At 57.5% G+C, this 26518-nt stretch overlaps 1 protein-coding gene across 1 annotated transcript in view; it reads right to left on the bottom strand.

The window, feature by feature from the left end:
* TMEM132E (transmembrane protein 132E) overlaps positions 1–26518 on the bottom strand; it is a 136437-nt gene that overhangs the window by 46430 nt on the left and 63489 nt on the right. Inside the window, exons 5-9 of the mRNA XM_046676302.1 lie at positions 9449–9556; positions 9042–9149; positions 6412–6660; positions 5535–5823; positions 5277–5464 (exon numbers count right to left, since the gene is read on the bottom strand). Of these exons, the coding sequence (XP_046532258.1) occupies positions 5277–5464; positions 5535–5823; positions 6412–6660; positions 9042–9149; positions 9449–9556 (942 nt within the window). The remainder of the gene's footprint in view (positions 1–5276; positions 5465–5534; positions 5824–6411; positions 6661–9041; positions 9150–9448; positions 9557–26518) is intronic.

Below are 26518 nucleotides of genomic sequence, written 5' to 3'. Positions count from 1 at the left end.
TAGAAAAAAGATAATGACTTCTGGACTCTCAGCCTGTATCCCCCCAGGGGCTCGTTCCCTCTGTTACCCCGTGGGCCTCACCTGTCTCCGTGCCTCCCTCCCCTGGGCTGTCCGTTGGTCCTCCAGAGACAGATACAGTAGCCAGCATGGTGTTGGCCCTTCCCGATACACTGCCCCATCCTTGGGGACCGCTGGAGCATGGCACAGCCAGCTGAATTAATGATAAGGAGGCCCACTTTTCATTTAAAAAGACAGAGCAGAAAAATAGAAAAGAAATTTATTTTCAAAAAAAAAAAAACAAAAAAACAACCCTGCCACTGGTTCATTAATCTCTTATTAAAATTCTGTGCGAAGCGCTGGCAAGGAAGAAGGAAGGAGGACCCTGGGGAGGGAGTCGGGAGGGCGAATCGCAGCCACTCGTTAGCATCTGCTGGCCGGGGCGGGTGGAGACCTAAGGGAGGTGACAAGAGGTGGTTCCATCATAGAACAAGCCAGTTGGCAGGGGCCTCAGCGGGCACCGTCCCCTTGCTCTGGGCAGAGGCAAAAACCAAGACTCCCAGAGAGGGAGTTGGCTGTCCCGTGGCTGCCCAGCAAGCTGATGACAACGTCAGGATTTGAACCCCCGTCTGCTGCATCCTGGGGACTCTGATTTCAAACTGCCTTGAATTTCAGAGTCTGGGCCTTTTTCTCATCTCCCCAACTGAAAGCCAAGCTCATGAAAAGGACTTGAAGCTCAGGGTTTGAACCCCTCCACGAGCCCCCCCGGAGTGCTGGGCAAGGTTCGTTAACGTCCCTGGTGACTGACTATCTTGACGGCTTGGGACCCGAGGCTAGCAGAGGCCAGAAGCTCATCTTTGGAAGAAGCCACAGAGAGAGCAGGTAACAGAGGTGGTGGAATCTCTGCCGAGGGGCCCAGGGCAGACCGCCAGTCCAGGAACGCCCCCTTGCGCTCTGGGGCTAGTCCTGGTTCCAGAATGGATGGGCAGGATGCCCTTGGGCACCCCCTTGTCCTCTCAGAGTGCCCCTCTCCACATCCACAGGAAGGGTGGATGCAGTGGTCCTGTGATCTCTTTCAGCTTCAGTGCCGTGGATGGACATTGCTATCTGTCGGGCTACAAAGCGACACCCTCCCCCAGCTCACGGCCCACTGCCCTAGGTGGGCAGGCAGAGCCTGGCGGGTGGAGCTGGTGCCTCTCAGTGTTTCAGTTTCTGCAGCATCACCAGCACTTTCTACTGCCTCAGGCCTGGGGGTCTGTCAGTTCCAGACAGGCCCCCAGCGAGGGCCTGGGCCCACCCTGGTGTTGCAAAGTGGCCTTACCTCCCGCAGCCAAGCACTGTGCCATGCTCAGAATGGATTGCAGTAAAGCTCATTTTCTACCACCAAGTTTATAGCACATCCCCACCTACTGGTCTTAAACATTAACAAGGCTGTGTCGTGGCACAGGGCTCCATGTGGCCAAGAAGAAGACGGGTGTGTGTGTGGGGGGGCAGGCCTCATCGCTCGCTCTCAGCAGTGAGGGGCCCTCCCAGGCTGGCCCTGTCCTCCTGCCGCCTCCCTCCTGCATGTCCAAAGGAGCCCAGAGCTTGGGGAATCAAGGGGACCGGGAGAACTCTGAGAAACTCTCGAGGTTGTCGGGCTGGGGGCCCAGAGGGAGGACACACGCATCTGAGGTCACGTATTCAGAGCCCAAGGGACAGTGCATTCACATCCCACGGGACTGCTGCAACATGTCACTCAGACATGTGGATCCTGTATGTGCCACTCAAGGGGCCTGCACGGCCCTGCCCTGTCCCCTTGTCCTCTACCTGCCTCCCGACCTTCCCCTCTTCCGCCTCACACTCCAGAGCCCCCTTTTCAGTTGACACTGGGAGAGCCCCCAATATAGAGTTGTCTTCCCGCCCCTTCATTTCTTCTGAGCACCTACTCTGAGTCAAGCACTGGACAGTGGAGCAGAAATGAAGAAGCTATGGCTCCTGCCCTAAATGCAAGTCTGGGGGGATCAGGAGGGGTGTACACATAAGTATGCCCACGTCACCCTTCACACACACACCCTGCAGCCATGAGGAGTGCTGCAAAGGGAAGAGAGCAATGCTGACAAGCCAAGGGACAATCTAGGCAGACGCCCTGGAGGAGGTGATGTTTGAGCTGGGCTTTGAAGGCTAAGTAAGGCTTTCTGGAGGCAGGGTATTCCAGATGGAAAGGCTGGTGGCTGCAAAAGAAGAAAGGCAGGTAGGTGAGGAGAGTGGTACCTCATAAGGAGCATGGAGGATGGAGGGCAGGCAGTACCCAGAAGTGAAGATGTAGATTGAGACAAGATCATAAAGGGCTTTGGATGCCAGAGGGGCAAAGAGTGTATCCTTGATCCTATAGGCAGTGGGGAGCCAGTGAAGGTTACTGAGGAAGGGGTGGCATAGTCGGCTCTCCAAAATATTTAATCACCCCCTGCCCCATAAACTCTTCTTCGAACTAAAAATGGAGCAGAGAGCTTGCCGAAGGAGGCAGGGGAATGGCCTTCACGGATGTTCTCTGGCACAAGCCTTGAGACCAGGAGCACTGTAGGAGACTGGGCCATCACCCCACAGGCTGAGCTGGGCTCTGAAAAGCAGTGGGGCTCTGCCCACACAGGGTATCTGCCCAGCAGTCCTGGCAGAAAGTGAGAAGGGGAGGGACGGGCCAGAGGCCACACTGCTTGTGGAAGATGGGGAACACGAGGGAAGCAGCCCAAGGTCACCCCGCCGGACGGCGCCAGAGTCTGACAGAAACCCAGGCTATTTGGCTCCCAGTCTGGCTGTGCGGTCAGAGCCCTGCGGCCTCAGTAGCCTGCCAGGCACAAAAATGAGCAAATGCTCGCCCACCCAAGCACCTTCGAAGAGCCCAGAAATCCCAACCAAGAGTCGGCCTGAAGTGAGGCTAAATCCAAGAACCCTTTTCCTGAGAGAGAGGCTGTTTGGGTGGGTGGGTGTTAGGCAGCCCTGAAGGAGAAAGGCCTAGGGGAGATGGGTTTTTTTGGGGAAGAAACTTCTGTGATTCTGGCCTTATGTATCTGGGGAGGGGTCCCCAAGCTTTGAGCATCTTTTAGCACCCTCCCCTGAGGAAGGGGAGACTGAGGCATGGGATGCGGACTTACGGAAGGAGCTGGGAAGGGAACCGGATAGACAATGTGGGAGAACGGGGAGAATGCCGGCTGGGTGGGAGACCGTCACCCCCACTCCTCAAACAGCTGCTTTCTGATCACCAGCCAACCCTGGGCCCTGCCTGTGCCGGGCACGGTGCTGAGCACTGGCTGTGTGGAGGGACAGAGAAGAAAAGTCCACGGTTCTGCCTCCACTACTCCAGGAGTAACGGGAACAGAGAAGATGCTGACATCTAACGAGACGTTAGGCAGACTGCTAACACTCCACGAGAAGCAGTGGCCGGACAGCAAGGGCGGACTGGAGCGCTAGCAGGGTGCCAGGAAGCAGGCAGGATTCTGGCAGGCAGGGGAGGGGAAAGCATCTTTAATACCAGGCTGAGGGGTCAGGAAGGCAGACGTGGGAGCCAGAGCATCTGAGCAGCCGGCAGTGGGGCCATGGCTGGCCTTTCGGCAGGGGACTCTGGCAGCAGGATGCAGGAGGCGGGCAGGACCACGCCTAGACCCAGGCCTGAGCTGCGTTTCCTCCTGCTGGCCGCCCCAACTCCCTGCTCACTAGGACTGGGTCGCCAGCACAGCACTCCAGTGCTAGAGTGCAGAGCCCACCTCCCCACCCCCTCCCCGCCGCCCTCAGTCTTGCACATGGGGCCCAGATTTCTGGTTCCCAGCTGCGCTCCCCCTGCGCGCCCCAACCCCCCATCGTTGCCCTGCCCATTCTTTTGATAAAGAACTGAGGTTGGCTGTGTCTGGAGAACTGAACGCAAAATAGCGCCCCCCCACCCCACCCCCGCAGTCACTCCCCAGCCGGGAAGAACCAATCCGCCCGTGGAGGGAGGTCAGCCCGTTCCCCAGCCCCTCCTAGCCTCAGGACCCTGGATTCCCAGAGCCAGTCCCTTTCCTTATTCTTTCAACCTTGAGAGCGCGCCTTGGTCGGGGCGAGAGACGCCGCTGGTTAGAGACCTTGGGCGCGCGCACGGCGGGCTTGGGCAGGCTCCTGAGGACTGGTTAGATGCGGGCAAAAGCTGAGCACGACACACCGAGGGTCTTCCACCAACGCGGAGAGCCCACTGCCCCCTCCATCTAAGCCCCTCTCCAACCTGTCCTGCCTCACCGCTCAGCGTGGGGAAACGACTCCCCCCCAACGCTGGTCGGGGAAATGTGCCCCGGGTCTGCTGGTTTCATGTTGGGAGGGAGCAGAGGGACTCTCTTCTCCATTCTCCTTCCCCACCAGCCCCGTCCCTCGCCCCTCGGTCAGCGCCCCCCGCCTCCTGGAGCGCCTGCAGCTCCGGAAGGCCCGCTGCAGCCTCCTCCTGTCGGATCTGAGTTCCCACTCTGGGGGCTGTTCAGACACCCTCTGTCCCCCACGCGTATCCCTGCTGTCCCACTGTCTTGGAGCGCCCCAACCTCGGCCCCTCCCTCTCCCACCTCCTTTACCGCGGAGCCCGAGGCGAGCCTGGGGAGCAGACGCAACAGATTGCAGAGCGCGCGAGCGCAGAGCCCGCTCCCTCCGCGCGCCGCCCGCCGCCCGGCCTGCGCCGGCCGCCCAGACCCCCGCCCTCCGGGCTCGGCTAAGCCGGCCATTTAGATGCAGCTCACAGGACGGCGCGCGGGAGGGCGAACCGCCGCGGCTCCCCGGGCCGCTGTCAGTCCACTTCCCTTCTCGAGCACCGCCGCAGGAAGCACGGCGGCGGGCGGCACGGCCCCGCACCGGCCTGAGCGCCAGGGGCCGGCGAAGACACGATCCCCGCGGACCCCAACAGCCCCCAGCCCCGCCGGCTGCGGGGGAGGGAGTGGCAGGAGCGGCGGCCCGGACCAGACCTAGCGGATCCTCAGATCCCTATAGATTTCCGTGGGCGGACACGCCCCCAGACGTTCTGGTTTGGACCCTTCTTTCTAACCAGGAAAGGCGCCCCTCCCCGCCCTTTCCCTGGCCCGGGCTCGGTCCCCAGGGCGGGGCTCGCAGTCTCCGCTCCCGCCAAAGGGCTTGTGGGCTGGAGGTAACTCGAGCTACTGCCTGAGATGCCAAGCTGGGAGCAGCGGCTGCGAGGCCGGGGGGTGGGGGTTCGCCTTTTTCCAGTCTCCCCCGTGCCCCCTCCAGCGGCGCTCGCCGCATCTTCACTTCCGAGTCCGCGCCGTGGCACTTACCGTGGGCGAACAGGGCCGAGAGACAGAGCAGGGCGGCGCCGCCGCGGCCCAGTATCCCTGGGGCCATGGCCGAGGCGGCAGCGGGAGGGGGCCGAGGGGGCAACAGTCGACGACGACTTGGCCCCAGACTGGGCTTGGTCACATCCAACTCAGGGTGGCCGTGGCGCCAGGCTGTCTCTGCGGAGGCTCTGGGGACCAAGGAGTGCAATTCGGGGACACTTTGAGGGGAGGGGGCGTCCCAGGCGGCGCCGGCTACACCCGCGGAGCTGGTGGGGGCGCAGCTCCGGGCGGAAGGAGCCTCCACCTTCCCCGGCTGGTGCCCCCTGCAGGATCTGCGCGGCGAGGGGGGAGCCGCACTTGCGGTCCCGGGGCCGGTGGCCACCAGCGTATCGGGGTCTGCCTAGAGTCGAGTGCAAGATCCCCCAGCTCCGCGGCCCCGCTCGAATCCGAACCCGCTCGAGGGTGCAGATTTCCAACGCAAGCCCCAGTTTCTCTGGTTTCGGTAGTAACCCCACATAGATAGCGAGGCTTCCTTCCTCCAAGCGCTCTGCAGCAGTTCCAGCATAAAAATCCCAGGTTAGGTGCAAATAAATGATTTCTTTCGCAAAGAAAGAGAAAATCCAGGCAACTTTAATCCATCTAGAGAAGAAAAAGTTTCCGTGCAGTGATGAGACTGCCGACGCGGGTTGCCACCATCCTAGGCGACGCCGGGAGGGAATGCCTGAGGCGGATGGCCAGCGGCTTGTCCCCTCGCAGAGCTCGCTGCTGGGCCAGCGCGCTCTCTCCAGCCTCGACCAGGGCCCGGGCTCCTCACAGGCCGGCTCAGCGCCGCCTGCCCGGGGAACGGCTCCGCGGCTGGGGTGAGGGTCGCGCGGCCGGAACGGGCTGCCCCATGGAGATGAGGCTTGGAGAAACGAGGGAGCAGGAAAGCCGGCTAATGCGCCTGATCCGAGCCCTTCCTGTCCGGGGCGCCGACTCCAGCCTCCCGGCCGTAAGCGCAGGAGGATAGAGAGGGGCTCGGCCAGCCCGCAGCAGCTCTGGGCAGCCCCCCTCTTCTCCCAGGTCTCGCTGTCTCAGCAGAGGGGCGCGCTCCTCCGCCTCGCTCCTCGCCTTCCCCGGGGGGACCTGCACAAACCTTGAACTTTTCCGGGGTTCAGAGTCTCCGACGCCGCCTTCTCTCCGCCGCCCCCGCCCTGCCCCTGGACGCCCGCGGGCCCGCCGTGTCGATGCAGCCGGGCATCGGCTCTCGCTCGCTCGGAGTCAGTTTGTGCGAGCGGAGCGCCGCGCCAGCCTGGGCTGCGGCCGGCGAGACCTGGGCGCCACGCCAAGGGCCGGGGCACCCGGCGCCCGCGCAGCCCACGGCCGAGGAGGCGGCAGCTGGTGCCTACGGGACCGAGCGGAGAGGAGGTGCCGGCAGGGGGGTCGACTCCCCATGGACGTGAGTGGAGGGAGAAGAATCAAGGAGCAAAAAGGAAGAGGAGGTGGGGGGAGCCACAGTTGCACGAAGCAGCCGCCGCCGCCACCGCCTCCTCGGCGCTCGCGCCGGCTGCTCCGCCGTAAATGACTCGAGAGAGAGACACACACACTCGCGCTCGCCCGCCCTCCTCCCCCGTCCGGGATTCAGCGCCCACCCCGGCAGTAGCGGGCGCCGAGCCTGGCGCGCTCGCTCCCTTCCCCTCCTCTCCCCTCCCCGATTCCCCGTGGTCACGTGGGCCCGGAGCGCGCGGCCCACGACTCGCGCGCCACGGAGGACACCCCTCTCCCAGCTTCCCCTCCCCTGTCCACGTGTCCATTCCGCATTCCCAGCCTGGGGGCGCGCGCGGCTCCTCAATGAGACTCCGGCAAGGGCCGACCTCGCGGCTCCGCTCGCCCCTGTTTTGTGTTTTATTTTTCCTCCCCAGTGCAGGCTAGCGCTGGGGCCAGAGTGGGGCCGGCCGGCTGCGGCGGCTGCATTTCCCCCGGGCAGACGCCACCGCAGCCACCGATGTCCCTTTTCAAAGGATGCACACTCCCCGCCGGGCGCCGGAGATGTTTTACAGCCGCTCTACCAGAAGCGCGGGTAGGGGGCAGCCTCCCCCCAGCCCCAAGTCTGCGTAGGACTCTCGGGGACACTGGGTGGGAATCAGCTGAGCTTCGGCGCCCAGCCCCTCTCGGGCAGCGCCGAGCTCGCCGGCTCAGCTTCGTTTGGGGATGGGCCCGGGCGCAGCTCGGGGAAAACCCCTCCGCTGCTGCTGGGCAGGGGGAGCGGGCGGAGAGGAGGGGACGTGCCTTCCTACAGGTTGTTTTGCAAGCCTTTAAACTGGCATGGGGTGGGGGTGGGGAACTGCCCTTCCGGCACACTCACCCAGGCACCTGCTGACGAGGAGGGGGAGGGGTGGCTGGGTGGTGTTCCTTCCCACCATCAGGCCCCTTCTGTTAGAGCTCAACCCAGATCAGACCCGACAAGTCAACCGTCAGCCGTCAGCCAGGCATTGGATCCGTGGCAATGATTTTATAGCATCATTGGGTATCATGTCCCAACCTCCAGGGGCCGGCTCTCAATTCCACTCTACTCTGGAGGGAGAGGGTCTCCCATCCCACGGACATAGCTCTTAGGGAGGGGCCTATGGGTCTTGAGGGTCACGGCCTCCTATACCTCAGCACTCAACCAGACTGAGTGTAGGGTGAGGTAGGTCAGAGCAAGGCCAGCTGGGGTGCTCAGTCTCCCCATCTCCCTGACTGCGTCCTAGACCCGTACTTGACCGTGTGTTTCCTTTTCATCCAGGAAAGTGACAATTTCTTTTTGGAAAATGGGCTTGGACCATTCCTGGAAGCTTCCCTCCTCCCTGGCTCCTGGCTGTTGCTGCCTCAGCTCGGTGATGGGGCCTGCGGAGAATGGCTCTCACCCCCCCCCCCCCCCCCCGCATCTGTCTGGACCTCAGAGGTGCAGGGAGGTGGAGCAGCGAGGGCTGGCCGGGCTCCTGGAGGCCCCGGGGATGGAAGGTGCCGGAGTCATCAAGCAAGATGATTCTCATTAGGCTACTAATGCCTGATGGCAATTAATGTCACCCAAGGGCTTATTAACCATCCGACTGAGAGGCAAGCCAGCAATCAGGCTGTGTGTGGCAGAGAAAGGGGGAAAGAAGCCACCTCCTGATACAGGAGGGCTCGGGAAAGAGGAGGAAGGAAGCGGGGAGCACTTGCACCCCTCCCCACCCCAACAGAATGGGCCAAGGGCCTGCGAGGATTAAGTCCAGAGGAGAGACAGGTGTCCCACAACAGTGCAGTGAAGATCTCCAGCATCACTGGCGTTGCTCACAGCAGACCTAGCCTGGCCTCATGGAACTTACAGTCTAGAGCGGGAGGCAGACTAAGCTAGTCGATTCCAGCTGGGACAAGTGGCGTGACATCATGCAGTTTTGCTCACCTTATGGAGGAGCCTCTGACCTGGGGCAGGCTGCTCTCCTTAGAGAATGTAACGTCAGCCCAGGTTCTTCCGGTATCTCCTACATGGATCTACCCTCCGTGGACCGGGAGCCTTCTGCCCAGCCAGCGTGTCTGACCATCCTCTGAGCGTCCAAGTGGGACATCTCCCTCCCTGCCCCAAGGGGCAAAGAGCTGCCGATGGCCCCCTGGGGAATAAAATGTGCAAATTTCTCCAACTCAGGTGCCCCAAAGGCATTCTCCTCTCAGGCAGTGCCAGTTCCAGGGCTCAGGGAGAAAGCAGTTGGCATGGAGTAGACCCAGCCAGCTGCCCTAGCTGTTCCAATCCCACATGTCATTTACCTGGAAAGGGACTCACCCCTAGGGCCTTCCCTACCTCGCCCACAGTCTGCCCTTCTGGCACCTGCACAGCCTCCTCATGGATTCCCAGCTGGCAGTGCTGGCTGGAACCTGGGGTGGGGGAGGTCAGAGAAGCGAGCCCAGGTGGAACCCCGGGCTGGAGAGAGGACCTGCCATGTGTGCGCTCTTCTGCCCCAAATGGGCACCTTATTCGTTAAGGTGGTGGCATCCCCTTTCTGCTGTTTCTGTTTTCTCCGGGGCCAAGTATCTTTCTGACTAGCGGACTGGCAATGATGGGGTTTTCTTGATCCCCAGCCGCTGCGTAGTGTCTGGAAGAGCCCCAGACTCTTGCCAGGCAGCCAGGCAGCAAGATGGGCTCTGTGTCAGGCCCCTGTGCCCTGCAAGGTTACCCATGAGGGACCACCCCAAGAACCTGGCACCCACTTGCTCTGCTTGACCTGCCACCACGGTGGACCCAGGGATGTCTGCCCTGTCGGCGTGCCTCTTTTTCAGGATCCCTGTCAACAGGAGAAGATAGGACAGGCCAATGAGGGGCTTCACTATAGGGAGCCCACCGTTCGGAGGGGCTCCTGGGGTTACCCTGGAATCCTGGTCTGGCTCAGCTGGAGAAAAGCTCAGAGATTTCCCAAGCTAGTCCTCTCATTGTATAGCTGCAAAAGCTCAGCCCTGTTAATTCAGTCATTTTATTAAATACGTTGACTTTTTTATTGAGCTGCAATTATGTGTGAAGCATTGTGGTGAACACTAGAATTCACAGGTTGAATAAGACAGACAAAACCCCAATGGGAAACTTCGAGAGCTTGGTTCCACAAACCCACACTGAGGAACAACCATATTCATAGCGGATGTTTACTCAGTGCTTTTCAGGTCCAGGCACTGTGCTGGGCATTTTGCATCCATCATCTGGGTCCTCACTGCAACTCTTTTAAATGTTTACTATTATTATTGCTGTTTTCCAGATGAGAAAACTGAGGTTCAGAGAAGGTAAGTTTCTTGCCTAGGGTCACACAGCTAGACAGTAGCAGAGCCATAACTGAGTTCTGTAACTCTCTTAACTACTTTTACTATGAGATGTAAGGGCCCAGGATTAGATAGATGACAAAGCTACCGTCTTTGGCTGAAGAAGCTCACGGTCAAGTGGGGCACCAGGCCAGAACAGGCCATTCAGTGCAGGGGTGGGCAGTGTTGTGAAGGAGGCCAGCGCAGGAGCCTCTGACGGGAGGCTAGCGTTCTCTCTGCGCCCCCGTACTGAGCTGTTCGGCTTCTCGCTTCCTCCTCTCCAGCACCCAGACTTGCCCCTCGGTGCTGTTAGACGTACACCCAGTTTACTACACTGTTACGCATACATGCGGCGCTTAGAGCCATCACTGGGCCCCTAACCTGTCGCTGGACCACTTTGCAAGCTGAGTTCCCAGCTCAGATCCCAAGACCCGTACTGAGCCCTAAGCCAGGAGAACATCAGCGGCTAAGGGCGGGTGCTCGGGGCCTCGGCATGCAAGCTGCCAGCCCTGCAGTGCCCTGGGTCCCCCTCTCCCTCTACGCAGCGTGGAATGCTGGGCGTCGCGCGGGTTTGCCGAGCAGAGACAAGGGCTCCGGTTCCATAAAGTGACTGTGTGAGTCTGCTGGGGCTGCCGTGACAAAATATGGCAGACTGGGTGACTTAAACAACAGAAATGTATTTTCTTACAGTTCCAGAGGCTGGGGGTCCAAGGTCAAGGTGCGGCAGAGTCAGTCTCCTCCAAGGCCTCTCTCCTCGGCTGGCAGATGGCCACCCTCTTGCTGTGTCTTTGCATGGTCTTTTCTCCGTGCATGGACATCCCTGGTGTCTCTTCCTCTTCTTGTAAGGACATCAGTCATGTTGGACTCAGGCTCCACCCGATTGGCCTCATTTTAACTTCGTCACCTCGTCAAAGCCCTTCTCTCCAAATGCGGTTGCATCCTGAGTTGGCTGGGGTTGGGACTTCAACGTGCAAATTTTAGGGGGACCAATTCAGCTCATAACAGTGACCGCACAATTTATCATCCAACCCGGAATATTTCTGAGAGTGAAAGGGGGCTGCTCCTCAAAATTGATTTGGAAGAGCAGCGTTAAGCAGGCCATCCAGGGCAGACTGATTGGCCCCTGATGTTCTGGCGCCATCACTCAGTCTGAAGCCTTGCTTTAAAACACCTCACCTCTCTGACCCTCAGTCTCTTCATCTATTGAATGTGAATAATCACACCAACTCTTTCCAGTCACTTTTAAAATATTAGTGAATGTTTGCTGATTGCCCAATAGTGCAGGGCACAAATGTGTGCTCTGCGATGTCCACTGTTAGTTACAGCTGTTGAAACCAAGCTGCTTACTGTGGCCTGCTAGGTCCTAGATGATGTGGCCCCTAGCTGCTTTCCCAAAGTTGTTTTTTGCTACTCTCCTTCTACTTTTCTAGACTGGGGCCACAGAGGCCTCCCTGCATGTCAAGGATGTTCCTGCCCCAGGGCCTTTGCACTTGCTGTTCCTGCCACCTCGAATGCTTTTCCCCTAGGCTTCGCCTCTTGCTCCTTTACTTCGTTCAGGTCAGTACTCGGCTCCCACCGGTTCTGGGACACCTTCCTTGACCACCCGATTGGAAATAGCACAGCCATCGCTCTGCCCCATCGCTCCATCCTCTGGCCCTGCTTTAATTGGCTTCACAGTAGTTGACATTTTCTTCTATAATTGTCTGTTTAATCTGTCTCCCTTGATGGAGTGTGAGCTCCGCAGAGGCCAAGATTCTCCTGTATGAAGCGTTCACCAGTGTATCCGCAGTGTGCAGACTGGTGCCGGCACAGGTGCTCAACGAACTAGGCCGACTGGATTGTTTGCCCATATGCATCTATGGCAGTAATTGGGCCTTCGACTCGCTCAGTGCTTATTATCAGGTCTTGGGTCTGAATTCACAGGAGGGCCCTGCCTGGCACCTCCCTCCCCTGACCTTCCAGAGCTGAGGGGGCCACCTTCGCCCCTGATGCTCCTCTTGGTTGTTCCGGCTCTGGCTGTGCCATCTCTCCAGTTCCTCCAGCTGCCGTGCCAACCTCGCCTGACTGGTGGGGCCCGGGCTGGGACCTGAGAGCCTTCAAATGGAGCCATCTGTGTCTCCTACTATTCTTAGTGCGAGTCCTGTGCCCCAGCCGGGCCAGGCCGGCCCCCGCCGTGGTCAGGGACGTCCCTCTTCATTCCGGTCCCATCCCTCTTTCTGCTTCATCAGCGCTCTTCTCCACCAGTGAAAGTCCTGCCCACCTTAGCTGCTCGGCTCCGGGGTCCCCCTGACTCCCTGCAGCTTTCCCCAACTCACCGCGATGTGGTTACCCGGACTGACTCACGGAAAACAGGGAACAAACAGCAGCTTCGGAATCAGCCAGGCTTCAAGTCCCGATCACATTGCCCTTTGCTCAGTTCTCCCTGTATCGTGAGCACCCAGTCATCACAACACAGTAAATCCGCCCTGGGAGGGGGGCATGCTCTCAGCTTAGGATGATAGATCAGAATCTACCCCCTTCCTATTTTATAGATAAGAGACCAAGGCCCAGAGAGAGCTAGTGACTGGCCCAAGGACACACAGCCAGTTAGTGACACAGGCAGGACTATAACCCTGAGTAGGATGGACCTGGCTCCCTTCCCCACAGTGTGCCCCTCCCGGCTCAGCCTTGCTGTGGACCTGAGGGCGAATCTTCTGTTTGATAGAGTGAGTGTGGCTCCTCCGGTCATTATTTCGGGGTTCGGTCCTGACACGGACTCCAGTTTTAGTAACTTCGTTTACGTGCTCATTCACTCGTTCTGTCTCATCCGGGCGTTTCTTCCTCTCTGAAGCCTTCCCCGCCCCTGCCTGCTCCCACTGCTGTTCTGTGCACTCGTGAGGCCCTGTCTCCTGCATCGAAGCATCCCTCGGAGTGCGCGGGTTTGTCCGTCTCCTCCTGTAGAGGGGGAACCTTGGCAGGCAGGCGCAGTGTCTGTGCTGTTCCCATTGGACGCCACTCACCTGACGTCTGTTGGGCGCTCAGTTACTGGTCACCAAATAAATGAATGATTAGTCACCTACTCTGTCTCTGGAGTTACGCTAGCTGAATAAAGTGGTCTCTGCTCACAAGGAGCTCACCACGGTATGGAAGAGGTCAGTGGGCAGGCGCATGGGATTACGATGCAGGGCAGCTGTGAGCGCTGCCATAGACGGAAGCACAGGGGTCCTGGGGGCTGGAGCAAGGGGCACGGAGTTCAGCCTAGGTCATAGGTGTTACAGGAAAAGGGAGGGCTTCCTGGAGGAGGCGAGCTTTGACTTGTGCTGAGGGAAAGACAAGTTGGTGTGGTCCAGGGAGTGGGAAGAAGAGAGGAGAGGAGGCTGCGGCGGGCAGAGGGAGCGGCTGGCTGCTGTTATCAGGGCCTGGAGCCTGGGGGGAGGCAGTGTGGTCAGGAGAGCTAGGGTGGCCCTGGGGAGGGAGGCTGGAGTGGCGAGCAGGCACACGGCCCTACACACACAGGGGTACGCTTGTGACGACACGCACTCCCGGGTTATTAGACTCAGTTACACGCAACCTCACGGGTACATGGTGAAAGACACTGAGATGCTTATGAAGCATGAGTGCACGTGTGTGCATGGTCACACACACACACACACACAACACGTCCCAACTTTCTGCAAAACGAGCTGCCCCCTGAACAGTCTGCTTGCTGGCTTTCGGGTCTCATTTCCTAGAGCCCCCACCTTTGCTTGCTGTTGGGCAGCACACTCCCTCCAGCCCCCAGGCCCAGCCAAACCCTGGCTCTGGCGTCCCCTCCGCCCGCCCTCCCTCCCTCGGGCACACACACTGACAGGAGGCCGGGACCACCCTTGGGCACCCAGCCAAGGGAGGGTTTGGACTCAGGCCATGCAGGCTGCACTCTGCTCTCCATCTTTTCCTCCCCACCCCCTCCGCTTCCCTGAATTCCAGGGCAAAGCTCTGATAGATGGGAAGCAGAGAAATAGAGAGCCTGAGCCAGAGAGAGACTCACACAGAGCCAGCCACCGCGCTCTCTTTGCCACAGCCCCGCAGCTAAATGGCAGTAGTCTTCTGATGTTCCTACGACTTACTCCACTTCCCTTTTGTTAGCTGGTTTGGCTGCTGGGTGCAGGTGGAAGACAAAGACCCCGGGGCCAGCATCTCCCAGAGCCTCCCCAGCCACTGCCTGTGACCCCACAGAGTTGTCCAGCCAGCTCCGCCTGGCTCCTGGGGTTGGCAGTGCCAGGATTCCCGCTTTGGGTGGAGGATGCCAGGCTGGGCTGCTGGGGAGGATGAGAGCAGAGCCAGGTGTGCTGAGGACCAGGGAGGAAGCCCTTACCCCATAGACTTGTGTGGCTGTTAGGGGCCATCTGGGCCACTCATGGGTGTTGCTAGTGGGACGGTGAGACCTGGAACAGTGGGCAACGTGCCTGACTTCCCACTGGGAGCTCATTTCAGAGTTGAGATCAAAACCCAGATGGGAATCGGCTCCTTTAAGATGGGAACCCTTGCTTTAATCTCCCACCCCACCTCCCAAATCTGATTCTCAGCTTCCTTATGTCTCATTCTTGCTATAAAACCATCTGCGGCTCCCCGCTGCCTGCAGGATTAATTCCAAATTTCCCAATTTGCATTTAGTGCTTGACACACACCTTCCGCCCCACCAGAGCCACTCTCCCCCCAACAGGCTGCACACTTCTCTGCCTTGGTGCCTTCTGCCTGCCATCCTCTCCTCTTGGAACGCTAGTTCCTCCTTCTGCACCTCCCCATGTGGAGCCTTTTCTGCGAAGCCTTATTCATCACTCCTGCTGGACTCCGTCACTGTCTGCCTCATAGTCGGAATTCACCAGATCTCTTCACTTCCTTATTTGCTTGCAAAATCCTTAAGGACAAAGATTATATCTTGTTCACCCTTAAATCTCCCACAACACTGAACACAGTGCCATTCATGCATTAAGTGTTCAACAAATGTTTACTGAAAAAAGGGAATGAATGAATGACTGAATGAATGAAGGATGGAAGAGGCCATAGTTTGGACTCCAGTGCCCTGCAATGTCTCAGGTACTTCCTAGCCATTCCCTTTTTGAATCTTCACAGTGATCCTGAGCAATATGTAAATATTATCTCCATTTAGTGATGAGGAAGCTGAGGCTCAGAGAGGCAAAGGAACTTGCTCAAAGTTGCACAGCTAGAAAGTGGCGGAGCTGAGATTCCAAGTCTGTGTGCCCCTCAAGCCTGCGCTCATCTCACCTGCTCAGAGCACCTCCGAGTGCGCACGCACTCTGAGACTGATCTGCCTGGACTTCCCATGCCTACCTCCACATCCGTCAGCAGGGGACGCCCCAAGAGAGTCTGGGGCGACTGCAGTGCTCTCCTCACTTGGGGGTCCCCCTCCCCTCCTCAGGTTAAATGAAAGCATCCTTGTTTCTGCTTCACCACCTCTCTCTTGGATCCTCATAGGCAGTTGCCAGGGGCTGTCTAGTGGGTGGTTTGGAGCCTAATTCCTGGAGCCAGACTACCTGGGTCAGATCCCAGCTCTGCTATCTACCAGCTGTGTGACCTTGGACAACTTACTTAACCTCTCTGTGCCAAGATTCTCATCTTTAAAATGAAGATATTGACAGTACCTACCTTACCGTGTTGCAAAGCCCTTTGGAGCAGTGACTGGCTCACGGTAAACACTCTGAGTGTGTTTGCCACTGTTATTATCCACATCAGCTTCCTCCGCTGAGATGCAAGCCTTGAGGGTCTGCCTTCTCCCTTTTCTTTCGGAGAAGAGCAGTCTCTGATTTTTTCTGAGTGTCCTTGTCAGACCCCCCCCCCCCACCCTCTCTAGGCCTCCTGTGGAAGATAAGGAAGCCAAATTGGGCAGGGAGAATAGCTCCAAGGAAAGCCAAATCAAAGTGACTTTTGTGGTGACAAATGCTTAATAATAACTTTACAAATCCAGCTGAATTACTATGAATACCAATCCTCTTTTTTTTTTTTTTTTTGTATGGATACTGCTCCTGTCTCCCAGAGAACACCCAACTACAACCCTGAAATCCACCCCAAAGAACCATTACTGGGAAAACAAGCTAAAAATAGCTGCCAAGGGAGCAGCGCCAGCTCAGAAGCCGTTCTTCGGAGCTGGGGGCGCCCAAGGAGCCTCTTGGTGATGGATTCCAATTTTCAAATCTGGAGCTGCTTTGGGAGGTGGTCCCGGCCCCCTGCCCCACAGTCTAGGCCCCTAGGTCGTCTTTGGGATGCCCCCTGGGCGTCCGGCCTTGGCTTGGGTTGTCTTTGGGTGGCCCGAGGAGCGCTGTGGCAGGTTGGGCCTCACTCCTGGTCCCACTGCCCTGTGGGACCTGGGCTCCCTCTCCCACCTCGAGGGCCAGGACCCCTGAGCTGGCCAGGCTGCCTCGCTGCCCCACCCCGAGAGTCGACCTGGCCCGGAGGCCCCCGCCCTCCGCTGAGGATCTCTGTGTGCCGGACACTCTGCAGCGTGCTTCACATCCGTAGCCTCGCCACTTTCTCCTCAAGGCAGGTCCCATGTTCCGGGTAAAGAAAGGAAGCTCAGAGAGGCTGAGTCACTGGTTCAAGGACACATGGGAAGGAAAGCATAAAATTGGAATTAGAACTCAGGTCAGGTCTGCCTGATGCCAAAGATCACAGATGTTCCTTCGGGAAGCCCTGGACGGAGGGGTTCTCCTTCCCCAGGACCCACAAGGTGGGGATGCAAGGGGATGCTCCATAGGTGGCAGAGACCATGTTTGCCCTTTAGGTGGAGTTTTCGAGGCAGGCTCTTTGTCTCCACCATCAGGCGGGCGCTGTGTCTCCCCTTTAAGCCGGAGGGGTTGCCCAAGCAGGGCCTGTGTCTCTCACACTGGGCTTTGCACAAGGTGGGGTAAATCTCCCCCACCAGAAAGGGGGATCCAGGGGAGGACTCTGCGCTCAGTCTGGGACTTCCCTAGAGCAAGACTGTCTCCCTTTACTCTGCAAGATGCCCCGTGGCAAGGGCCCTCTCTCCCCTCTCAGACTGCGGGCTGCCTCATGGAAGGGCCGAAGCTGCCCCATTAGGCCAGGGTCCCCCACCAGGGGCCTGCCCTCCTCAAACCGAGTCCCGTCAGCCCCTGTCCTCGGTCTCCCTTTCTGCCTGCTCGCCTCTTCCCTGGGACTCCAGAGTTCCCAGCTGGCCAGTGACAGCCCGACTGATGGGAAGGGCAGAGGTGTAAACAGGGGGCTCCCCTCTGCGGGGACAGGGCTGTTTTTCTCCTCCCGTGGAGATGAATGCTCGTCCCTGGGAAGGCTGATGGCTTTTCTTCCTGAGAGGGCCGCAGTTCCTCTTGATGGAAACGTGTCCCTGTGGTGATGAGGCCGGCTCCGGGGATGGGGGGGCTTCTGGTCCCCCCTGCCTGGCCTCTAGGCTCCGTCCGTCTGGGGAAGATAGATGACGTTATTCCAAGCCGAGATGATGCAACCAAGGTCAGAGTGAAGTGTTTAATTGGAATGTCAGGGGCCGGGGCCTGGCTCTCCTGGGAAGATTGATTCGTGAGCGGGGCTTGTCACAGGCACGGCCACGGCGGGAGGAGGGGGTGCGGGAGAGTCTGTGAGTGACCCTGGGGAGGCCTGGGGGGGGGGTGAGGCTGCCAGCCCTGTCCACTTCTGCATTAGGGCACTCGATGGGCTTCTGCATCTGTCAGTGGCAATACCTCCTATAAAGGGGAAACTGAGGCACGAGGAGAGAGAATGACATGACGGGAGGCATTATTGGGATGAGGATGCTAGAGTTCTAAACCTCAGCCTTCGATTCTTGCTGACAGTTCCGTTTCCCACCTGCTCTGATCTCTTCTGGTCCCCTGACTGGTACTGACCCCTCCGTGTGCTGCCAGGAGGGGTGTGGAAGAGGGCATAGTGGTCCTATGACACAGAGAGGACACGGCCCATCCTACAGCCTCCCCTCACCCCTCTGCCTTCAGCCTGCTGAGGACTGGCAGGGTGGCAACGGAGTATAGAAGCCACTGTCCGTCATCTGTGCTGGACAGGAAACTCTGCTCCGTCTCCAGAGATGAGGAGGTCACCCGCATGTGGAGGGCACTGAGGCGGAGAGCTGGGTTTGGTGCCACCCCATGAGCAACACTCTTACATCCCACAGGGGTCCTGTCCCAGGAGTCCAGGAGGAGCTGAGGGTGGGCAGCAGGCAGGGCCCTGTCCATCCTGCCCCCCGTCTTAGAAAGCTGACTGCAGGCAGTGCTGAATGGAAGGAAGCCAAGGCAGGGAACGTGAGGTGTTCCTGGGTATAAATAGCTACGGTGAATGCGCTCACTCTCCTTGCCTGGGCGTAGGAGTGAGTCAGGCAAAGAACAGGCTGGGGAGGTGGCTGGGGAAGGGGAGCTGAGGCTGCAGAGGGAGAGGTGACACACTGGCTCGGGATAGAGTGGCATTTGCAGGGGAAGTGCTAGAGGAGATGGGAAGGCTGAAGGCCTGGAGCCTGGATCTGTGGTTTGGGGTATCTTGAAGGGGAAGGTGGGATTGGAGGCATAGGCTGGCAGGGGACAGGGAGAAGTCCTGGGGTACGAGGTGGAGGGGGGTTTCTGTCTCCAAAGCATAGCCACTGTTTTACATCTTAGCCTCAGAAGCGTGGGCCCTGGGCATTAGATTCTGTTACTATGAACATGATCACCGTCATCACCATTGTGATCACCATGGTCACATTCATCACAACTCTCATCACCACCAACATCATCATCACCACCAACATCATCATCACCATCATCACTATCATCACCATCACCACCATCACCGTCATCACCATCAAAACCACCATCATCACTTTCATTACCATCATCATCACCACCATCACCATCATCACCACCATGACCATCATCATTATCATTTTCATTACCATCATCATCATCACTACTCACCACCACCACCATCAGCAGCAGCGCCACCACCGTCATCATCAGGGTCATCATTATCATCAGTCCTCAGTCATTGTCCTTGTCCTACCCTCCATTCCTGCCAGATACTGTATAATTTATTGCAAAACACTTCCATATCCTTCCTCTAATAAGAAATTAATCGGAGGCTTGTGAAGCAGGCAGGGTTGCTCTGATTACCTTCATTTCACAGCAGAGAAAGCTGAGGCTCAGCGATGGTAAGTGACACGCCCAAGGTTAAGCAACATGCTCATGGACAAGCTGTTGCTAAAACTGAGTTCTCGTCCACTGGCCCAAAGCTCCTCCTGTTCCCCTTGCTGCTGTGGGATCAGCGTTGCCCTGTCTCTGGCTCCTCCTCCTCCTCCTTGGCATCGGCATGAACTGGGGAGGCAGCCTCTAGCTTTGATAAAACAAGGGACACTTTCGCTCTAGTAATATGAGACAGGTGCATGCCTAGGGTCACCCCCCTTCCCCTTGTTGGGCTCCAGCCTCATTTCCACAACTCCGTTTTGGGCCTGATGAATTCTAAGGGCTCTTTCTACCCTGCTAGTCTGTGATGGTGCCACAGAAAAAGTCATAGAAACAGAGAAAGAGATAGAAAAAGACAGTGTGATGGAGACATGGACACATGTAGACCAAGACAGAGACTCAAAGAGACCTCGGAAGACCTAGCTGAAAGACTCATTAAGATCCAGGAAGATAGAGAAACAGAGACAGGCAGGAAGAAGGGGCGGGACCAAGAACATGTCAGAGGAGATCGAGGAGGCCAAAGCCCAGGAGGAGAAGTGGGATGAAGCGGCTGCTGCTCTGTGTGGTGGTCTCTACGCAGGGCCCCCGCCCTGTTTCAGAGTGAGGTCCGCCTCCAGAGGGGACGGCCAGCACAGCCTCAAGGTGCCGCTGAAGGGGCGCGGCTGTGTCGGCAGCTCCCAGGTGTCCATGTGTGTGTGCGCGTCTCCGTGGGTTGAGTTATGGATTTCTGGATGCTCTTGCTTGGACACCAGGAAGGAGGCTGGGACTCCCTTCTTGGCTCGCTAGCTTCTTAGAGCCCAGCCCCCGTGGCGGCAAGCTTGCTGATCTGGCTTCCTCTGGCCTTGTCCCAGGAAGTCCAGAAAAATGGGATGTGGCAGCAATGGGGTTACAGCTTTAGGCTGTGTTCATAGGGGAATGGGGGGGAGCCTGTGGGGCTCCCCCATCCCTTGCAGAGAATTGGGGGTGGCTGCTTCCGTCCTGCAAGGCTCCCTTGTCAGCCACAGAGGCTCTGCAACACTGGAGCGGAGGTTGGGCTCAAACTCAGCTTGGGGACCACTCAGCTCAACTGACCTTGAGCAAGACTGTTGCTCCTTATGTACGTAAAGAGGTGGGAATGGTGAACTCTGCCTTCTGACAGTCTGGGAAACAGACCTCTTTTGGGACTAGCTCCTATCAGTGTACTCCATGCCCCAAATCCCCTGCTTTCTGGGCAGACAGGCCAGGACTGCCCCCCGCTGGGTGTTCCAGCAGGCCCTAGCCAGCCAAGCACTTGGGGTGGGGGGGCCATCACTCATATCTTCCCATCATCTGTTTGGTTCACGAATCCAGCATCGTCACTTCCCTCTTTAGAACCCGTCTGTGGTTTCCCGTTGCCCTCAGAACCAAGTCCAATTGCTCCCACCAAGACCCCATGGAACGGCTGCAGTGCTGGACCTGAGCGTGGCCGGGCTGCTCACAAACCCTTCCTGCAGCCCACATCAACCTCGACTCTGCAAAGCTCCCACTGAAGGGGCAGCTGCAGGCCCTCCTAGGTTTCAGCTGCCTGGACCTGGAGTGACCTAACTCAAGGGCAAGCTACCCAAGGCTGCAGGGGGCTGGAGTGCACGAGAGAACCCAGGAAAATGAGGTCAGGGCCTTAAGGGGCCATGGCGAGCACAAGCTAAGAGGCGGCATGTACCAGGAGGAGGCGGGAGACAGGGTGGGAGGCGTGGCTGGACCTGGGCTCTGCTGGGGGGTCCCCAGAGATCTCTATCTCCCAGGGGAGATGACCTGTCTCACGTGTCTCCTCCCAGTACCACCCCCATGCGTGGAGGGAGGACCCGGGAAGGCAACACCGAAACACGCGTCTCCTGCTTACCCCCATCTGCCCTGCCCTGCCTTTCCTCCAGTTTTGCACAGAGGACGGTGCCCCCTGAAAGCCTCAGGCTGCTTAACTGCTTTGTAAGCCGTGTGCTTTGCCTGGAATGCCCCCTCAGCTGTTCCCGGAACACACATCCCTCAGGTGCCTCCTCTGGGCAGCTTTCCTCACCACGCCCTTCCTCACTTGCAGGGCCCATCACTCTCTCCTCTGCCCCACGTGCCCCGGCAACTACCCTGCGGTACTCTGTCACTGTCAGTCTCCCCCTCCATTCTGTGAACTCCCCCGGGGCTGAGACTGTGTCTCGTGTCTCATTTCTCAGCATCCTCAGCTCCTGGCTCAGGGCCTGGCATGCAGGCAGCATTAGAGTTGTGTTGAACAAATGAATGACTTCAAAAGTTCCTGCCTTAACGTCGGGAATGTGGGAGGAAGACAAGGTTGGGGTGGGCTGGGGAGAGATGAATGAGGTTTGGCAGGCTGAATTGCGGCTGTCTGGATTTGGACATGGAAGTGCCCAGGACAAAAGGCGCATATGGGCGTGGAGGTGGGGGGCAGGTCTGGACGGGAGAGACTCAGGACCTGCACATTGATGGGTGGTACCTGGTGCTATGGGGCACACGCAGGTGCTCTCGAAGAAAGAATAGTCAGAGAAGATAAGGAAGCTGAGCAAGGACGGGCTTGAGGAGGACAGACTTCCCCCTCCCCCAGCTACCTGAGCCGGGGGCTGCCCACCAGTCCTCCTGGGCCAGAGGCAGCCGTATTTTGTGGAGGAGGAGATGCTCAGGATGAGGCATCCACAGCTCTTGGAACATCTCTTTCTCACCCTCCCGTCCCTAGGTGTCAGCGGATGACTGCTTTCCTCGTTAATCAGCACACAGATGAGCCACCGAGATTTTCTTTGGATCATCCTCTGCCAGATAGACAGCATCCGCCTCTCCTTCCATGGGGCAGCACCACTGCCGGGGGACGGGTCAGTCCCGCTACAAGGCCTGACGGGGCTGCGAAAACCCAATGACAGCAGGAGACAGACAGAGCGGGATGGGCTGAGAAGGAGGCAAGGCCAGGCTCGGAGGCTGGGGCCAGGGTGGGGGATGGGTCTCTTAAGTGCCTTAGCCCTTGGCAGAAACAGCTGCAGTGCCGTCTCTGTGCCAGGTGTGGTGGCAGGAATGACCCGGGTGCTATCCCCACGACATCCTTTCTGGCAGGGAGTTTGCCCTGTTTTACAGGTGAGGAAACTGAGGCACAGAGAGGATATGACTGTCCCACAGTCACACAGTGTTAAGTTGCGGAGCCAGTGTTCAAATCCAGGCCTCTGGGACTCTCCAGTCCATATCCTTCCGGAAAGCCACACGAGGAGGGACTGGGTGTGCTTGCCACAGAGTCTAGATCTGAGGAGCTGGGGCTGCGGGGCGTGGTCCCTGATGCCATCACGGCTGCCGTGTCTTTCCTCCTTGTGGTCGTCATTAGTACTGCTTTCCGGTTATTTCCAGCTGGCCCCGCCTATCCTTTCCTATGTGATAGGATTGTACTGCTTGGTCCCCTCGAGTGGGGACGTGTGAGCAGACACCTATCTCTTCCAGGCCAAGCACTTAATTGTCAATATGAGTCCCTCTAGGGTCAGGTGTCTGGTAACACGTCAGCCACTCCATCCATCTGGAGCCTCATGAGGACTGGGAGCAGAGCGCCCTGCTGACCGGGGAGGGACAGCAGTGCAGCAAGAAATAATGTGGTTTCCAGCCACTGAGATTTGGGGCTTATTTGTTACCACAGTGTAAAGTAGCCGATCCCAACTAGGACGTCCCTGTTCCTCATTGCTGGGAAAAGGCACGGAGGCCAGATTGCTTCAAGGCTCTGCTCCTGCTGACCCCCGGACCTTCAGTCTCTGAGCACTTCCTCGGAAGGATCCCAGGGTGGCTTTTGGTCGCCACCAAAGCTAAGCTGGGATCCTGATGCTGTGCTGAGTGCAGAATCTGACAGCCAAGGTTCCAGAGCTTCCCAGCTCCCTGACGCTGCCATCGACGTCTGTAGATAGCTCCATGGTTTACAAAGACTGCTCACGCTCATGAATATGCCTGAGCTCTCTGAGGCACAGTCATTCCTGTTTCACAGATGGGCAGACTGGGGTCCAGAGAGGTTAAGGAACCTGGCCAGGCCATGGGCTATCTGAGTCACAGACCTAGGAGCGGAATCCAGGTTCTTGGCTCCAGTCCCCCAGGGGTTTCCCACACCTTGGACCAGGAAGAAAGCCTAGATTCCTAGGAAAGAATGCAAACCAGAGAAGAGGCCTTGAGAGTCAGTGGGAACAGCCCCTGCTGATGGGGAGAAGCTCCAACATCACTCCAGGTCCTGGAGTTGGTGAGGGGGGCGCTGGGGAGTAAGCGGACCAAGATACCAAGATGGCGGGCACGGCCTACGCAACTCTGCGATGACCCTGGAGCTGACCTCCTGCTTTACCCTTACTCTGTAACTTTTTGTGTCTCAAAAAGGCAGAATGAAAGCACTCAGAACAATGCCTGTCTCTTGTAAGCACAAAATAAGTATCTGCTCTTCTATCATCGTGGTCGTCGTCACCACCGTCATCATCGTCCCCACCACCACCATCTTTACCATCGCCCTTAGGACTTTGGACGAGTTACTTCCACGCTCTGGGCCTTAAACTCCTTACTCAGGAGATGGGGACCGTGACCATATGGAAGCTCTGTGATAATTATAGATGCAGCTTACTTACTAGGTGTTTACCATGTGCTGGGTACTGTTCTAAGTTCACAATCTCATTTCCTCTTACGGACCCCTCTCCAATCAGCTTGTGAACAGCAGAGCTGACGTTCAGACAGAGTCTGACTCCAGGCAGTCTTCAACCACAAACCTATGAACTTTGTGCTGATGGTATGGAGCCTCCGGTGCCAGGAGCGTGTGTGCCAGGAGCGTGTGGTGCTGCCGGTGTGTCCAGGCCTTGGATAAATAAACTGTGTTCGTGATGACGTGCGAGCTATGTGAGTCCATGAGTGTGAAATACCTGTGTGTGTGCATGCACTTGAATGTGTAAGTGACAAGCTATTTAAAGTATGGCCTGGTCCCTGTGAGAGATCCTGTCAGTGTTCTGTGTATGTGGTCCCCTGTGAGATTGTTTAACCTGTGATTGTTGGTCTCTGTGTGTCTAAGTGTGAGTCGTATGTACATTTGTGGGTGTGATGCCTTGTGAACCCCGTGTGTGTATGTGTTATTGTGTGAGCCATATGGGCCACTGTGGATGTATTTGTAATGGTATGTGAGCTATGTGATGTGGCATATGTGATACAGTGTGGCTGGTGTGTGTGTACGTGTGTGTGTGTGTCTGTATGCATATGCGTGTGTGTAAGCTGGCATGCAGGGCACTATCTGTATTTGTCTGGATGTGAGTGGATGGTGTGTATCTGGGAGCCACGGGTGTGTGTTCACACGTGCATCTGTGTGAGAACAAATAAGCTCGGTGTGTATGTGTATGTCTAATTCTATCCCCTTATGTAGGGTGTTGCTGCAAGTGGGCGTGTGTGCCAGTGGGCTGAGTGCCCTGTGTACGTCTCTGAGAGCCAGAAGGCCGGTGCCGCGTGGGCTGGGGAGCTGTGAGTTAGAGGGTTTAAACAGGGTTCCTGGCTGGCCTGGGTCCAGCTCTCCCCTCCCAGCCTCTGCAAACACTGCCTAGCAGACGGGCTGAGTTTTTATACAAGTGGAAACAGCCCTCTAAATATTTACCCGCCAGCCTGGTGGAATGGCCTGCTTCCCTTTCCTGCCTTCCCTCCGCAAGCAGAGCCCCAAGTGGCAGCTCAGCTCTCCTGCCACTCCACCCCTCCCTTAGCCCAAGGCCTCTGCGGCCTCTCAGGGGACAAAGAGGAGGGAAACAGGGAGCCTGAAAGCCACTCAGCTCTAATCCGGGGTTGCACTATTTGCATATCCCTCATACCTGCCTTCACACCCACTCAAAATAACAGCCATACTCTTACATACTCGTGGCACTCACATTCCTGCTCACCTCACTCTTATGCTCAGGCCCCTCTGAGCTCCGAGTCTCGCCCCTTGGCACTCACTCCCACCTCCCTTCATACATCTGCCCTTCGTCCTCACTCTCCTTCTATCCTCACTCTGCTCTCAGCCCCGCCCATTCCCAGCTGTTCAGGCTCCTCCTCTTCCACTCTATGCAGTTCCAGAAGTTTTCTGCCTTACTGCCTATCCTCCTCCCGCCCTGCTCACCTGGATGGAGGACCCTGTGGACAGTCCCACTTCCTCAGGGCCAGGACGTCCCGGCAGGGCCAATGCAAAACTCTGTCCATGGTCCTGAACCATCGTCCTTCCAGGGCACTTTCCCCCTCCATCTTGACACATTGATGGGAACTCTCACCCAAAAGTTTTCAGGAATTCTGAACTGGCTGAAACAGTCAGTAGTAGGAGAGATAAGATTGCATATGTATTTGTCTGAGAGAGACAAAGAGATAAAGGGAGACAAAGACGGACATAGAAGAAAAGGATGGAGGAATAGAGAGGGACACAGACACACACACACACACATAGAGGGAGGGAGGGAGAGGGAGAGAGAGAGAGAGAGGGAGAGAAAGGCAGCTAGGAGAAGCCACTGGAAAGTCAGAAATGCTTAAGGCAGAGAGATTTCGAGAGAGGAAAAGAACGGCTTTTGTTTTGACACCACTTTCAAATAATCCTACTTACTGAGGAGGCATATTATTTTCCTCCGGGAAGCTGGGGGAGTACATACCCCCTGGTCCTGTCTGCTGGAACAACAACCAATTAAGGGCAGCCCTCAGATGGTGCAACTCCCTACCGGGGCTGAGAGTCATCTAAAAGGAGAGGCTGGTGTGATCTTGTGCCTGGATTTAGCCTCTGGGATGGGGAACCCGGTGCCCTCCTTAACCCAGGGCTGGCATCCTGGCAGGTCACTGTCTTCACGTGCCATCCAGATCAACTAATCCCTCCCCTCCCCCACCTGCGCTGGCTGAACAGGATTTTCAAGGTCAGACACCATCTGGAGGAAACAGCTGGAAGGAGGTAGACCCTCTGCTTCCTGCCTGACCGTGCTGGACATCAAGGTGTGTCACCTGGACCATATTCCTCCCTGATTCCAACTGTGCTGGTTTCTCCCACACTTGCAGGTGGTTCCCACGCATCACTTTCCTCCTGCCTGGATTCTTGGGTATCTTCCGTGTGCTGGGCACTCTGCAAGGCATGGTGGTCACATGTAAGCCTCACAGTCACTTTGGAAGGTGGTTACCCTCCTTTTACAGAGGAGACAGAGAGGTTAAGCAACTTGCCCAATGTCCCACAGCTAGTAAATGGCTGAGCAAAGAGTCTGGCATTCTCTTTGAATAGGGTCTCTTCGAGGGCTGGATGTGTCACATCTTCCACTGGCAGCTCTCCAAGGGCGGCACTGTGTGGTTGTGAGACAGACTTAG

The sequence above is a fragment of the Equus quagga genome, chromosome 11 (genome assembly GCF_021613505.1).
Source record: "Equus quagga isolate Etosha38 chromosome 11, UCLA_HA_Equagga_1.0, whole genome shotgun sequence".
Lineage (NCBI taxonomy): Eukaryota > Metazoa > Chordata > Mammalia > Perissodactyla > Equidae > Equus > Equus quagga.
This window is presented reverse-complemented; position numbering and strand designations above follow the sequence as displayed.